Raw genomic sequence first — 15,540 nt, 5'->3', positions numbered from 1 at the left:
CAGCAGGTGGCCGGGGCAAAGCACAAGGTCTCCTTTGTGCAGGCTCCTGACAACAGAGCAGCCCCCACATTGCCTCACACCTGCCAGCTGCTTGCATGCACTGTATTGAGCTGTCAACAGTCTGGCTGGCATTCCCTGGCAAGGGTAGGGCAGAGCAGATGTGGTACAGCAACAGACAAAACCACCACAGGAAAGCATTATTTTAACCACAATTCTTGCCCAGTACCTAGTTTGCTCACTGCTCAATAGCTGCATAAAATACTAACAATCGTTTAGGTCCACAACTCTTGTTTATGGTCCTCCTTCTATCAAGGCAAGAGTCCTTTAGCACAGCAAGGAGCAGTTTGCATTTAACAAACCCGAGCAAACATTATTTGCTCAGTCGTATTTACATTATCCTCCCTGCACTCACGCAAACACTGCAAGAGGTTTGGCAGGTCTTGTGGCCAAAGGTTTCTGAGAGCAACAAGCAGAGTCATCCTGAGCCTCAGGCCCTACAGATTGCTGTTATTCACTAGATTTGGAAGGGTCTACACCAGGACCCAGCCTGTCCAGCAAGGAGGGCTCATGGAGGCACAGCTGGCAGGAAAGGGCTGAGAATGCAGAAGACGACGACTCAGGTATGTGCAATGAGAACAAAGAATTGAAAATGCTTTGAAGGAGAGAAGTAGTAGAGAAAAAACATTTTAAATCTTCAATAAAGGATACTACAACTTCAGTTTGATGGGCAATTTGACAGATAGTAGCTTCACAAAAGACAGGACAAAAATAAATGGGCATTTCTAAGCAATCAGGTTCCTAAAGTATTATAACAGACAAAAGCAGAAACCATTTCTCCTAGGAGGGTGAGAAAGTCTGATCAGAGACTGATTTGGCTAGGGCACAACCTCTTCAGGAAACAAAGGCAAAAATCACCTTCTCCATGAGAACCAGATTAAATAGTCTCTCCTGAGAATCTACTTTCCACTATGGTACACAGACCTAAAATACCATATTCATTCAGTATAATTATGCTTTAGTTTTACAGGTGGCAGGGAAATATCTTCCCTCCAGTGATGTAATTAAGAACGTGAGAGCAGGGGCTCTAGGGGAAGGAGGAGCCAAGGTGAGAGCTCTGCTGTCAGGGGACCCTCTGCACACACAGTGCAAACTGGCTATACAGGACAAGCACAAAGGGTCACAAAGCCAAAATCAGCTTAGTTGCACGCCCCACATCTGCTGTGGCTTTGCTCAGCAGTGGCTTTCATCCCTCCACCCACACTTAAGGCCTGAAAAGTACAAAATTACAAGACAGCAATCCTTTTTTTTCTTTTGTATCAGAGACCAGTGTTGTCCATCACTCTGCTTTGCCACCTAAAAAGAAAACACAACTAATCTTTGCGAGCCTTTCCAGTCCTATCATTACTCCCTGCTCTGGACTAGGAATGAAGAGCACTGACCAAGCAGACAAACATTTTCTCAGCAGGGCAACCAAGGAGTAAATCTTGCTTAAGTATGACCCTAAGTACAGTCTTTTTAGTGTCAACTACTAATGTACGCATTAAAATTTGCTGTTACAACACTTCTGCAACTAGGTCAATGCCTAACAGGTCAGTAAGGCAAAACATGACGCCATATAGGAAGTAAAATCTCAGATATATTTAAGGACATATTAGCTCCAGATTTTTGGCTAATCACACAGAGCTAATGTTTTAAAATACCAACGGGAAGTCACACAGAAAAACAACTGATGCCAGCTCAATGTAAAGGAGGTAAAAGCAGCATTTTCCTTGCATGGTGTGCTGTGCTCTGCCCTGCCTTAAGCTGGGAGACAGGGAGTAGTTTCAGCACCAGGTTCTACAGAATAGGGCTGGTATAGCAGAGAAGGAAGAGGGAAATGAAGATCCTTTTACCTCAATTTTCATCACGCTAAGATGTTCTGTCAAATCAACAAATGTATGTTAAAAAAAAGATGAGCAATAGCATCTCAAAACATAACAAACATCACTCATTGAGATTCAACTGTTTAAAGATTTTTAGCCAGTTTTACAGGGCTTACTCTGATCCCAACAGCTATAAAATACATCCTTTATGGAAGGAAAACACACTCTTGGATGGCTCCATCTGCTCCCATTGAAAGGATGTTTCAGCAGCAGTCAAATGTCTGGGCTGGCTTCCAGATAACAGGAACAGCCAGGTCTCTTTTGTTCTTGGAAGGGATGAGCTCCAGCAATCAGACCCCACTCTTATCCCCTGCCCAGGCCAATCCACAGCACAGAGCTCCCAGGTGAGCTAGCAGTGCCCACTTATCCTTTTTCCCCTCAGTTCAGGCTCGCAGGACAGTGCAGTCCCTGCCCTGTAAACGCCAGATACCGGTGCCACAGCTAAGCCTCTAGGTGCTTAGTGATCCTGCGAATTTTCTCCTTCTTGTTCCTGTTTCCATGTTTTTTCCAGGGCTTTCCTACCACATTCCCAGAATTGGGCGCAGTCACAGGGAGGAGGCCGCTGCCAGGGCGGTATCCCATTGCAGCCCGGACCCCTTTCATCAGGGCACGAACGTTCTCCTGGAAGAAGAGACATAATCACCAGTGACTGATGAGAAGGTATTTAACCACAAGGAACTGCGATATATGACTACAACCAGACACAGGCAAGCTCAAACCTTGCAAAGACCTTTCCTGCAGCTCTGGAGCTGGGGGCTGAGCAGGTCACACCAGACAGATGAGTCAAAGCCTGCCAGCACGCTCCAGTTCTGTCTGCAGCCATGCCTCGCTGTGCCAGGTCCTCGGCGTCTACCACTGCAAGCAGGGGCAGAGCGTCAAGAGACACTGAGCTCTGACAGACATTAGCTACGGCACTAGGACTGATTCTCTGATTCTCACAGTCTCTGCTTTGCACACAACAAATTGTCTTTGCAAATAAATCTGGCGTCTGTGAAAGCCAGAGACTAAAATAGCTTGCTCAAGTCTGGAGCGTGGGTAGCACTGCTGGGGCTCACAGCTCATTCCAGCATTTGGGGCAGCCAGAGGAAGAGTCTGGCAATCCCAAAAATTCTTTTCAGGTTGTAGCTTACCGAAACAGCTCACTGCTTTTTGAAAAGGGCCTGAGTTCTTGTTTTCAATATGCATGACTATCTTTAGCTGTGCTGAAACAAATACTGTTCATATCCAGCTAACGAAGCAGAACATCAAGCACCACACTATCTGTGACCCATCCTCTTCACTGCTAAACACCCTGTTCTGATCTTTGTCAGGTATGCAGACATAATCAGTTATGGATCTGACGAGTCATTAATAAATCTTTTCAGTAGCATAGGGGCAAAACAGATCCCTGTGGACCTAATAAGAAGCATACAAGTGAAATTCCCATTTTCCACTTAATTTTGAGATTTCTCAATTAGATTTTAAATCTGTGTTCTTTTCATCTGATTTCAGGTTCTGAATCAAAACAATCAGGGAGTACTAAATCAATTGTCTTATAGAATCTTATCATGTCCCCTAAATAAGTCACTGAGATGAAAGGAAAGTTAGTTTGAAGGACCTGTTAGTCCAAACCCATGTTCCTGGTCAGTTGCTGTTTCACACCACCCTCCCTTGTCTTTCTTCCCAGCCACTCTCCTGTTTGCTCAGGATTGATGTTAGGCCCATAAAGATGAGGGTTACTTCACTGATTTTTTTTTTTTTTTTTTTTTTTTTAAATCAACTATGCGCCCTTCATTAGCTATCTTTCAGTCACCTAGGACATTCCCAGTGATTTAGGAGATAAAAAGAACGGAGAGCTCTTGGGTAGAAATTACATGGAGATGCCAACAGCATATAACCCCATTAACAACCCTCAGAGTTATTTTTTACAGTAACTATGAAACAGATGTGCTGCTGTAAAAACTCCTAGAATAAATCTCCTCCAGAATTTACCTGGTGGAAAAATGTTTTGTCCACCACATTTTCAATTTGTTTTGCTTTGGTATTCTTCTCAGGCTTCACGTGTCCACTGGCTTGCACAGTTCTGCTCTCTGGGCATCCTTGATGCTGGTGCTGAAAATCATTTGGGTCAATGCCAGGAGGTGGATGGCAATATAACAGCTTCCCCTGTGAAAGCAATGGGATACAGTTATTACAAAAAAAAACTCAGAGAGAGACCTAGAGAGGAAAGAAAACAAGTCCAGACCTAAGAAGGGCCCTGGAAGTCCAGGGCCTCAGGCTGGCAGACTATCAGTACATTTTATTCCTCCTCCCAGGCAACAAGTGGCTTGACTTCTAAGTTAAAGCACCATTCTACCTCTACTTCAAATGACCATTTCCAGCCGCGACATCCAGCTGCAAACAATGCAGTGCAAAAAATGCAGTGCAAAACTCTCAGAAGTACTGAAGGATCCTATTAAGAAATACTCAAAAATAAGTTGCTGAGAGGGGCTGGAGTAGCTTGAAGTATTACAGTACTTGTAACTGCAGTCCTTCGCACCAAAAACTGATCCAACTGTACAAAGTGGGTTTGTTTCCTGAATATCTGCTGCCTGTTTTAGGGATATGATAATTTATTTAGCTAGCACCTTATTTTTAAGCAATCATCTTTTTAAGAGTAAGCAGCAGGAGAATTTCATTTATTCCTTTAAAACATAAAAATAGCCTGATGTAATGAGTACTTTAACATACACTGATTCACTTTCTCGTGCTCCTTCCTGCTCCAGTGAAACATTTAATTCACCTCCTAGCAGGAAAGAAAACCCAGATGTAGGAAGCACTTACGCTGACATAGTCTTTTAACACATATCGAGCTGATCTTGGCTGGTCTGGCTGTCCATGAGCTGTCATAAAGCCTCTCATGTCTGGAAAACAATTCCAAAGCACATTCTGTGTCAGTACAACAAGAGAATTAATACGCTAATCTCTGCTGCCTAACTGCACATCTGTATCCCTTCTCAAAAAGCTCCCTTAGAAAGAGGCTTCTGTTGGGGAAAGCAGGGAAAAAAGGGAACATTGCTGATTGTAGAGGTACTGCAGAAACATCCTAACCTGAAAGGAATGAGACCTGACATCTCCCTACCAGCAGTTTTTCTGGTGATCTTTTATTTTTGTTTTAAGGCCAGAGAAGATTAATTGGATCAGAGAATCTGACAAGGGAGATAAACCTTCACGGCATTCTTTGAAGCCTAATTCAAGACACAGTTGATGGGAGGCTATCTAAAAGGATGAGAGCACCACACTACACAGACTGGCAAGGCACTTCACCAACATCCTCAACACAATCACTACATCTATTGGACAAAACTGGCAAAGCACACTGCAACAAACACATGAGATCAGCTTTTAACAAAGGCCCTTCCTGAGCAGAGGGCAAGTTCTAATGGGGAAGTTCAATGCATGACAAACCCAAGCTGGGCCTAACTTTAAAAAGTTCTCCATGTTCAGGACTGTGCACACAGTGTAGGTGACAGGTTTTAAAGGGATCATCACTCACATCCGTATGCTGTTAGCAGCTCTTCAGCTGTTGGCTTTCGATCTGGATCTTCATCTTCCCTTGGCCTTATGATATTTATTCCATAGGTTGCTTCCAAAATGTTTCGTGGGATATGCTGGCAAACGTAAGCTAGTGAAGGAAACCACCTGGTGATTTTCAGCTACAGAACTAACCTTGCCCTAGTCACTCCAAGAGCACACATTGACTTCTGGATTTTGTTGCACACTAGAAAAATGACGCAAAGCTGACAACAAGACAAACCTGAAATGGGATGGGTAAAGACCAACACAGCAGTGCTGTTTTATCCAATATGAGTCCCCACCACCCTCATCAGAAGAGCACATGTGCCCCTAGCAGGGCTGGAACACGCAACATTGCGTACTCCAGATCCAGCGCTTGCAGACTCTCTCACAAACCCCACGCAAAGGATATTAGAGAAATGGGTGGGACATGGTCCCTCATCTGGTCTATAGGCAGAATTCCAGAACAAATCATTTCTGCCTTGGTAGAGATGAAAGATGGCATCACCAGACCAGGGCAATCACATAGGCACAGGCCAGGCTCCACATACAGGGTCTACACAATAAATAACCGATGAGTTCACCAAGGCAAGTCAGTGTCCATGGAGGAAAAAGGAATGAACAAAAAAACCAAAATATCAAACATACACATGGAACAAGGATGCAAATGAGAATAAGCAAAAATTCTACTAACATGGACATCTGCCCTGCTAGCCCCAGCCAATGAATTAAGGCAATGCGATGTAGAAGACAGCAGCGCTTCCAAGGTTCATAAATAAGGTGTCCAGATAGGGGCAGCAAGATCTTCAGCTCTCCAAACTGATGGGAGAGCAGAAAGCACTCCAGAAACCTTTAACTGTGCTGGACCTTTTGAAAAAGGTAGGAGATTACACAAGTAAAAGTCCCACAAGGCTCATTATAGCACTGGAGTTGCTACCTCAAAATTAAGAGCTTGATCAATACGAAAACGTCAGCATAGACTTATTCACAGCAATGACTGCGTACAAGAAGGATGGTTTGAAAGCTTGACCTTAAACTACAGAGAGGAGCACTCACTTTTCAGAGGTTCTTTCCTCATGACTGATGCTGAGGAAAAAAAAGGGCCAAGCTACCTATATAAAATCAGGAGGTGGAAAATATCTCCCACTGCACAGCAGCTCTCATGAGCAATTCTCAAACTGCAGCAAGAGTTTGGAAACAAGAACTATAGTTTCAAAATTATATATATCAAGCCGAACCCCTCTCCAACCTAAACTGCTGGGCAGAGTTCAGGTTGGCAGATAGAGTTCTTGGAGTCCACCTGGTTACAATTCGTTGATAATGACACTCTCTTTCACTGAGGGGGTGGAAAAAACCCCCAACAGATCAATGCTCTTTGTTAGCAATACCTGAAAGTGTTTCGTACGGCCAGGAGTAGCAGACACTGACACCTTCTTATTTCCAAGGATTGTGTTGATGGTTGAACTTTTGCCAACATTAGGGTAACCCACCTAGATGACAAAAAAGTGGAATGGTAACAGTGATATAAGGCAGGACGATGCCAGAAGACTGGCAGAGCTCTGACACAAAAATACTTTAATAAAACATACTAAAAAAATTAAGGCAAGCAGTGGGGAACATTGAGCTCCAGGACCTTCAGAATTCATCTTTGCACAAAACCCTCAGTGATCTGTGCTTCCTAGTTTTTTTTAACCTTATAGGAAGCCCAGCTACAGGAAGGCATGTGGAATTAAAATTTAGTTTAAGCAAGTTCCATTTAAGCACAAAGTCCAACTCACCAGCCCAACATTTACTTCCCCATCCTTCACCCTTGGTCCGTTGTGCATGGTTTTGAATATCTCCAGCAGCTCACGTCTCTCTACCAGATGGCTGAAGTTCCTGATGTTCCTGTTCTGCTCCCACACTACATGCTGCACTGCAGCACCATCAGTCCTGCTTTCCATCCTCACTGGGTGAAGGACCTTTACTTTATCCCCACCTTCATCTTCAGAACAGGTTTGCCAGGCCTCCTCTTCATCATCTTCACAGTCTTCATATTCATCACTACTATCATCATCACTAACCAGAACTTGGTTTACAGTTTGCAAAGCACTGCCTGTGGATATGCTTTCTGTGCTATCTTGTGCTGTGCCGTCTTCTTCTTGGCTGGAGCTTTCATCCTCAGAATCACTCAAGTCCTCTGCCACATCTTCAGTGTCTAGTTCCTGTGTGAACAGTATTTCATAGGTGAAATGTAAAGACAAAACCATTTTGCTTTAGTTCTAAACATTTCTTTAAAATAATTTCAAGCTGTCTTTTCAGTCCAACTCGTTACATTTCTTCCCTGCAAACAGTTCACATTCAAAAAGGAAGACCTTTTCATAACAACAGTATTTTGACATTTCTTTCCAAAAAAGAAAACAGAGCCAACAATTCAGTCTCACTTTTAAACCAATCTGTAAAAAACATTTTATCCAAGGACTGTAACCCAGCTGGGTAGATGAGGTATTTTTGGAAGGAGATATGGGATATTCCATAGCCAAATAGCGATGGCTGTAACAGATTAATCCAGTAAAACCTGCGTGTGGCACCTGTTGATAACACATAACTCAGGGCAGCAGCAGAGTTTGTTCCACTGGGCAAAGAAAGCTTGCAGATGCTTTACGTTCTCTAAGAAACACTTCCCCTCCCTGAGAGAAAAAAATCCTCTGTACAGATAACCACATCCCTCACAGCATCCATCCCTCTTGGAAAGGACTCCAGTTCTGTCAATGAGTTAAGAGTTTGCAAACATATCTACAAGGGCTGTTTCTGTAGCTATGAATTCATAGCCTTAAGGAACAAATTTACATTCTACTTCAGTATTATTTATAATATCGTTAACTTTGAAACAGAAACTGCAAGCACTACGAACAGCAACTGAATGGAGTACAACTTCGTTCACCATTTTACTCTCCTCACTTTTCTCTCTGAATCCATCATTAAAATGCTGTTTTACAGTCACATAGGTCCTTAGAATAATCCTTCCTTGAGACAAATACTGTGCCTTTCCTAGAAAGGTGCTTAGGTGTATATCACAAGCATAACTACAAAGCAAGTTATCAGAGGCAGCCAGCACATATCCAGTTGGACTTGGTCATGTACAATACCTTTACTTCTCCGGACAGCCGTTTGCACTCTGCCAAAGCTGACCAGAACACCACCTTAACGCCCTCTTTCTCAAAGAACTGTGCCCAAGCATCCCGCTGCTCCTCAGTCAGCAAATCTGCTTTGTTTATCAGGATCATGTTCTCCTTGTCATTGCTGACTTCCTTAACGTAACCTTCCTGAAGAAAACAAGAGAAGGATCAGCTCGTGCTCTGGTTTGGACAACTCCTCCCCATAAGGTGATCTAAGAGCAGCAAGACAAGTTACCCCATCCAGCTCCACACAAGTGTAGCTAAGCCTGCTGTCCCCTGGGCTAGATGGGACTGGTGCTCAGCAGACAGCTACAAGGACTGATCAGAGCATGCTGCAGGGGTTGTTTCTGGCCATGTGTGCAAACACCTTGTCTGCTTAGAGCTACGACAAGATATCCATCAGACCTCACAGCAGGAACGCCTAAGATCAACTACTTGAGCGATTTCATATCTCACTGATGCACGGAGTTCTATAGTCTATCATTAGAAAGTTGTCATTTCAATAACTTTTCATCCTTCACTTTCAGTGCAGTAATCCTCATCCATTTTCATATTCCACTATGCTTTTAAACAGAACAATTCCTGTAAGCGCAGACACTCCTGGTGGGAAATAAAGAGCAATGTAATATCTGCAATACAACGCCTGCAGAACGCCTCTAAATCCACAACATTCTGCGTGAAATATCAAAAAACATTGAAGAAAAATAACTTGATGCCAGAATACTTGCACAAATAAATAAGATATCCAGTTAGGCACAACAGCAGACCAGCTTCAAGGTGGCTGAACGTGTTAAACAAAAAAGAAATCATATAAACTCTAAGAAATAAAATGAAGACAACATTCAAGAAAGTGGTTTACTTACCAGATCTTGGCATCTAAACAGAAGGGGATTTCTAGCATCTACTATCTGGACTACGATATCACTGCAAAAATAAAAAAAAGCCCCATAAAGTACTCTTCCTTACCTTGCCTCAAAGAAAGCAGCAAGGCACGTTACTTGCTTTTAGGTTTTGCTTGGAATTTTAATGGTTTTAACTGTATTATCCTACTAAGTACCTTTACTGAATTAACGAAGCACCTCAGTATCCCACATGCCCCAACAGAGCAACGCTCATGCTACAAGACAGTACTACTGCACAGAATTTCTGCCTCAGTTGGCTAATTATCCCGTACAGCCGGCAAGGGGAAAGGAAGCACATGAGTTCTGCCAACCCATCTACCCTTCAGAAATGCTCAGCAGCCAAGAACCAGAGTAGTGGTATTCTATCCTTTAGAACATTACTAAAAACTGTGATTTTATTTCTGATATTCTTTCTAGTCTCATCCCCAAACTGCAGCGGGGTGCCTACAGAGAGGAAGAAGAGGTGGTTTTTCTGCACAGCGAGATATTCTAGAACACTGTTGCCCCCTTTGCATGGAGCAAGACGTACAAAGTCTCCCACAAATGACCTGCACATTATAAGTGTTTGCTATCAGGCATTTTCAGAACTTCCTTTGTGCTCTTCTTGTCACAAAAAGCATAGAAGAGTGAAAGAATATTCTTAGACTCCAGTAAAATATGTTGATCCCCCATGCAAGCAAGGCCTCGCAAGAGTGCTTTTAGGTAACATTTTCCAAATCCAGACACCAGGCTCTTACCACATATATGAGCAACGCCCACCGGTTCTACACGTGAATTAAACTGCACTGGCTTCAGACACCAGATGCATCCATGCTTCTTTTTTCAAAAGGAAGGGGAAAATTTAACTGCAGCCTCTTCCATTAGAATTTCTCCAGGCAGGTAATTTAAAATACTGGTAGCCATGTGCTGATTCTATTTGTTTGACAGGGACTTCTGTTAACTCAGGACAGCTTCAGAACACCATGAATTGAATGGAAGAATTTCATGCCTCACTAGGCAGTTGGTTACATATAAACAGAACAACAACAAAAAAGATCAATAAACCCCCCAAGGGATTAATTTAAAAGCCACATGGGTACAAAAAGGTACTGAACAGTTACAGAAATTGAAAGATCAATACAAGAGAAAGCTGACACCATGGTGCTGGGATGGGACACAGAGAAGTAACTGAACCCCACCACTGGGAGCTAGTTTGAAGCAAACACAAGAAAAGGCTGGCAACAGATCAAATTATCTGGCAAAGTAAGGGACTGGACAACTTCTCCATTCAATTCTGAGACAGCATCCTCATTCTACATGAAATAAAAAGCTCCAACAGGAGTAGAAAGGCATTAATAACACATTCCAGCCACCTCAAAACACACAATACACTCACATTGCACACCATGATACTCTGCTGGATGCTCCCTATGCAGCCCTCTCCCAGCCAAAGGCTGAGCAGCACCCAGCACAAAGCCACTTCTGTTAAAGTACCAGCTCACCATGACCTCACTGGTGAAGTATTTTTCAATTTTAGGAAAATCAGATGAGATGATCTCAAACTTAATTAGTAGTGAAATTAAATGCCCCAGTTAGATTAACATAGCAGATAGCACTCCTATTGTATTACAGCTTGGCAGAGCAAACAAAATGATTTGTGTGATATGACAGGCTGTTGTCTTTTGTGCACTGCTGCAATTTCTCTGTGTGGCAAGAGGCCAAGGATCAAGAGGCTCTTTCTTTCCCAATGTTATTTAGTTGATCTCCCTTGCCTCCTGCCCCTGAACATCAGGCTGCAGCTGTGTGGTTGACAAAGACAGCAAAGGGTAAATCTTGGCAAAAGACCTGAGAGACACATTCTCAAAAGAGGCCTCCCACACAAAGTTACTGGAAGAAGCCAAGAGCAGCAGCATCTGAAGAATCACCAGGGTCTCACAGCGAACCATCTGCAGAATCACAGTGCTGACAGCTAGCATGCACCACCAAGCAGCTGCCCTTCTTCACGTCACATTTTGATCACTTCAAAATCACTTCAGTGCTGATAACAGAATATTATTGACTGTAATTGTTTTTCCTGTGTTCAGAGACCTGAAGCTCAAAACCTTTCAATTCAGGAAAACATATTAAATGTTACTTTTAAAAAGCATACATTAATATATTTTACCTTCTTTCAATGACTCTCCAAAGCTGACGCCAAAATTCCAAGTTTCTTTCAAACGGAGTTAGAATTAACTTTTTTTCTTCCTCAAGGCTAAGGCAAAATAGAAAAAAAGACATATTTGACTCATGTCAGACAGTAAGTACATCACCAGCCCTTCCTTAGATCCAGAAGGCTTTAGTTTCAGAGAGCGCTACGAAATCAGACTCATATAGTAGGTCCTATTTCTGCTAGTTTTAGAAATAGACCAAGTGCCTGGGTAAACTGGTGTGACACTGGTTCAGCAGTGACACAGTGACTCCTGACCGCACCACTGGAAAAGTGGTAAACGATAGAAAGAGCAAAAACTCATCAAATATCTGCCCGTGAAATTTCAGAGCTGCAGGAATAGACCAGAGAAGTTATCCCAAATGCCAGCAATTATTACTCAATCAAGTACCACCTGGAAAAAAAAATCATGACTTTGGAGATAGTACCTGAAGCGGCTCTGTACAACCCTTGACTTGCGTATACCACACCTGAATGACTTCACCTAGGGCAAGCGTGGGTTCGCAGGGTGCGAGCAGATACCACCAACTCTCCAGGCCAGCAGATGCAGTGCCAGACCAGCACAAGCTGCTGTACACAGGCTGGCAGCACCACACTCTATTCAGAGCAGCGCTGTTGCTCTTAGAAGACATTCACCACTCCTCACCTTCACAGGTAAAAACAGAGCATCACACTCCATCCTCAAGAATTTTAACTGTAACCAATACAAGAACATGCACACACAAAACAGCTTTGCAGAGCTCACCACAAAGACATGTCTGAACTGTGGCTGGGATGTCCAGCCTTCCACAACAAGTACAGGGAGCTACTGACAAGACGTTAGTTTCATCAGTCTGCAAGGATAAATACAACCCACTGCTTCCTGTGCCTCCAAACACCACCAGCTACTCACCCAGACACAAGTGGCATACTCACCGGGCAAGCTGTCGCCTCCATTCAAGAAAGCTCTCCCTCTCAGCTTGCTTCAAGTCCTCCGCACTGGTTGTCCTACTCCACTGTGGCCTGTAACAAGCACATTTTGGACTGAGTGGTCAGAAGCAGCAGTTAGACCTGTTACACTACTGCAGCAAACATCCATAAAGAACACAAGCACCACATATTCAGCTACACTGAGATGGTTATATTCCAGATGTGTGTGCACCTGTTTTCAGCAGCTTTAAGTACACCTAAAAGGGTGTCCCTTCCCCTCATTCCTTCTAAACTCTACAAACTAAAAGGATGCTCCCCTATGCACACTAGATCTCACAAAGCTGTTTTTTCAAGATAAGATTCGTAAGGCATTTAAGATGGAGGACTCATCTCTCTGTCCACCACACACAGACCTCTGGAAAGGATTACTAGGTGGCCTGGATGCTCCAGCAGCACCAGGCTTTGAGCAGGAAACCCACACACTCAGGACAGAGGGACTGGGGCTGGCAGCACCCGCATGCAGGCAGGCGCCTGTGCTGCATGTTACAGCAGTCTCATGCAGGCTAGGCATGGCTTCCCAAAAACAGGGTACTGACAAAGCAGGGGGCTGTCCCTAGGCTTGCAGCCAGCGAGGGGCCGGGCCCCCTCAGCAGAAGAGGAACCAGGCCCGGCCCTGCAGGACTTGCCTCCGTGGGATGCGCAGGAACTGCCGGTTCTCCTCCTGCATCTGTCGGACGTGGTGGGCCTCCTGGGCCGTCAGCAGGCCAGTGCGGCTCTGCGCTGACACGATCTGGATGTTCAGACGCTCTGCAGGAAAGGAGAGAGGGTTACCCAAAGCCACCTGTCCCTGTCCCGATCCCCACCAGCCCCGCTGGCCGCTGCTGCCCCCCACTACCTTGCCCCTGCGGCCCCCAGCCCTGGCTCAGGACCCCAGGGCCGCTCCCGGGGTCCCCCACCTGACCAAGCCCATTGCCAGCCCCAGCCCTACTCCCGCCCCCGGCACTCCGGGAGCCGGTCCTGGCCCCCCAGCCCCGGGACCCCTGCCCGGGACCCCCGCCCCACGGTCGCAGGCCCCTCACCGGCCTCGAAGCGTGTGCCGGCCAGCTCGGCCGTGGCCAGGAACTCCTCCAGCGGGCTCTGCTCCGGCGCAGACCGCAGCTCCGGGCCGCGCTCGCCCTCCACCTCGCTGGCATGCAGCTGCCGGGACAAGACGCCGCCGTCAGCCCGGGCCGGGCCGCGCCGGCCCCCGGCCCCGCGCTCCCGCCGCCCCCCGGCCTACCCACGCGGAGGTACCGCGGCGCTGCAAGCCCCGCTGCCGCTGCAGGCACCGGCCAAGCCCCACGCCCCGCTTCTTGCCCATGCCGCCGCCGCCGCCGCCGCCGCCGCCGCCCGAGACGGAAGGGGCAGGGGCAGCCGCCCCACTTCCGCGGCCCCGTCCTGATTCTTCCGCCGCGCCCCGCGCCCGCGGAGCAGCGTTCCGGGAAGGAGGGTTCCGGGGCGGCCCCGCGCTCCCCACGCCCGCCGCCGGGCGGCGCCGCGGCATCGGCACCGCCCCCGCCGTGACCGGGGCCGCCCGTGACCGGCCCCTCCGTGACCGGCCGCCCCGGGGCCGCCCGTATCCCGCTTGCCTCTCCATCGCCCCGTGCGCCCACGGATCGTCCCTCCGCACCCATCCACGCACTGCATGCCTGTCCAGCTGTCCACCTGCACCCATGCACGTCCCTCTTTCCATCTCCATGCTGCCCTGCCCATCTGTCTACCCACCCCCACACTGCCCTGCCCTTCTGTCCATCCATCCATCCATCCATCCATCCATCCATCCATCCATCCATCCATCCATCCGTCCATCCCTCCCTCCCTCCCTATGCTGCTCTGCCCATCCATCCATCCCTCCTTACGCTGCCCTGCCCATTTGTCCATCCACCCCCATACTGCCCTGCCTGTCCATCTGTCCATCCATCCTTCCATCCACCCATCCATCTACCCATCCATCCATCCATCCCCATGGCTCTCAGCACAGACACATGCCTCTCCAGTGCTCCCCAAGCCCAGCTCCAGCCCTCTTACTCCCACAGCAGCCACGAGCCCCACCATTAACACACGGCACTCAATAAACCCAGGACACCTCTGAACGCTGCACCCCGAGGCCTGTGCTGCTGCAGGAGGCCCTGGTGGAGAGGCAACGCATGGCGCTGCACGGAGCAGCCCCGGCAGAGCCCACGGCAGCAGCACCGACAGCTGCTGGGGCCGGTTTCGCTTGCCGGTTCGGCCTGGCACAGATGCTATCTCCAGGAAGCAAACAACGCCAGCAGTGAGGCATGCGAAACCCTGTCCCGGCAGCTGGTGATGGGGGCCGGGGTTTTGTGCATCCCCCCCGGGGGAAGCTGCTGGCTGCCGGGGGCTGAGATTGCCCCTGCACCCTGTAAGGCACCCAGCCCAGTGCAGGATCCCCGCCTCCATCATCCTGCCACAGCAAATAGTGCATATGACGGAGACAAAGAGGCATCCTGAATGCAGAGGTGGAAGGTGTGCTGCGAGGTAGCTGCCAAAATCTACCCAGAGCCTGGGCATCTGCAGCATGGAAGACGTTGCCCACCCAGCTAGGGAACCATCAAACGGGTTTCAGCAGCAGCCACTGTGGCCAGTCTGGGTCAAGATGGGAGAGAAGGTTAAATTAATAAACAACTCGACCTGTTCTTGCACAGTGAACTGATTTATGAACCATTTCTCCTTTATGGGTGTTGGGTTAAGGCCAGACATTTTTTACCATAACTGTAACATGTATCAGTTGTAATCGGAGAATAACCCAGCTAGTCCCTGGAAAACACAGGCACTGCCTACACAGGTAGGCAAAGCTTAACTTCAGGTGCTGGCCGCCAGCAGCATGGCAGCGTGCAAAACCCTGTGGGCAGGGGTCTTTTCTCACGCTC

At 47.0% G+C, this 15,540-nt stretch overlaps 1 protein-coding gene and 1 long non-coding RNA gene across 2 annotated transcripts; one reads left to right on the top strand and one right to left on the bottom strand.

Annotated features, from left to right (window-relative positions):
* The first annotated feature begins 246 nt into the window (after positions 1 to 246).
* On the top strand, positions 247 to 3,657 carry LOC142059810 (uncharacterized). The gene is made up of 2 exons (XR_012661524.1): positions 247 to 620; positions 2,434 to 3,657. It is a non-coding gene; the product is annotated as an uncharacterized LOC142059810 (long non-coding RNA).
* LSG1 (large 60S subunit nuclear export GTPase 1) lies at positions 1,617 to 14,048 on the bottom strand. Its single transcript, XM_075098927.1, has 14 exons — positions 13,890 to 14,048; positions 13,690 to 13,807; positions 13,297 to 13,417; positions 12,617 to 12,703; positions 11,660 to 11,746; positions 9,478 to 9,538; positions 8,585 to 8,761; positions 7,235 to 7,660; positions 6,845 to 6,946; positions 5,869 to 6,012; positions 5,437 to 5,560; positions 4,725 to 4,804; positions 3,894 to 4,067; positions 1,617 to 2,543 (listed from the first exon to the last, which is right to left on the bottom strand). The coding sequence occupies exons 1-14, from the start codon at positions 13,968 to 13,970 to the stop codon at positions 2,364 to 2,366; spliced, it is 1,962 nt and encodes a 653-aa protein (XP_074955028.1). The 5' UTR covers positions 13,971 to 14,048; the 3' UTR covers positions 1,617 to 2,363.
* Between the last annotated feature and the right edge of the window lie 1,492 nt (positions 14,049 to 15,540).

This window comes from Phalacrocorax aristotelis, chromosome 7 (assembly GCF_949628215.1).
Source record: "Phalacrocorax aristotelis chromosome 7, bGulAri2.1, whole genome shotgun sequence".
Lineage (NCBI taxonomy): Eukaryota > Metazoa > Chordata > Aves > Suliformes > Phalacrocoracidae > Phalacrocorax > Phalacrocorax aristotelis.
The sequence above is the reverse complement of the archived record's forward strand: the minus strand, read 5'-3'. Positions and strand labels throughout refer to the sequence as shown.

Excerpts from the sequence above, each read along its gene's own strand:
- LSG1 (XM_075098927.1), bottom strand. The coding sequence starts at position 13,970 with ATGGGCAAGAAGCGGGGCGTGGGGCTTGGCCGGTGCCTGCAGCGGCAG. Across the intron at positions 13,808-13,889 it reads GCCGCGGTACCTCCGCGTGG|CTGCATGCCAGCGAGGTGGA; the intron begins GTAGGCCGGGGG and ends TTGTCCCGGCAG. Across the intron at positions 12,704-13,296 it reads TTCCTGCGCATCCCACGGAG|GCCACAGTGGAGTAGGACAA; the intron begins GCAAGTCCTGCA and ends TGCTTGTTACAG.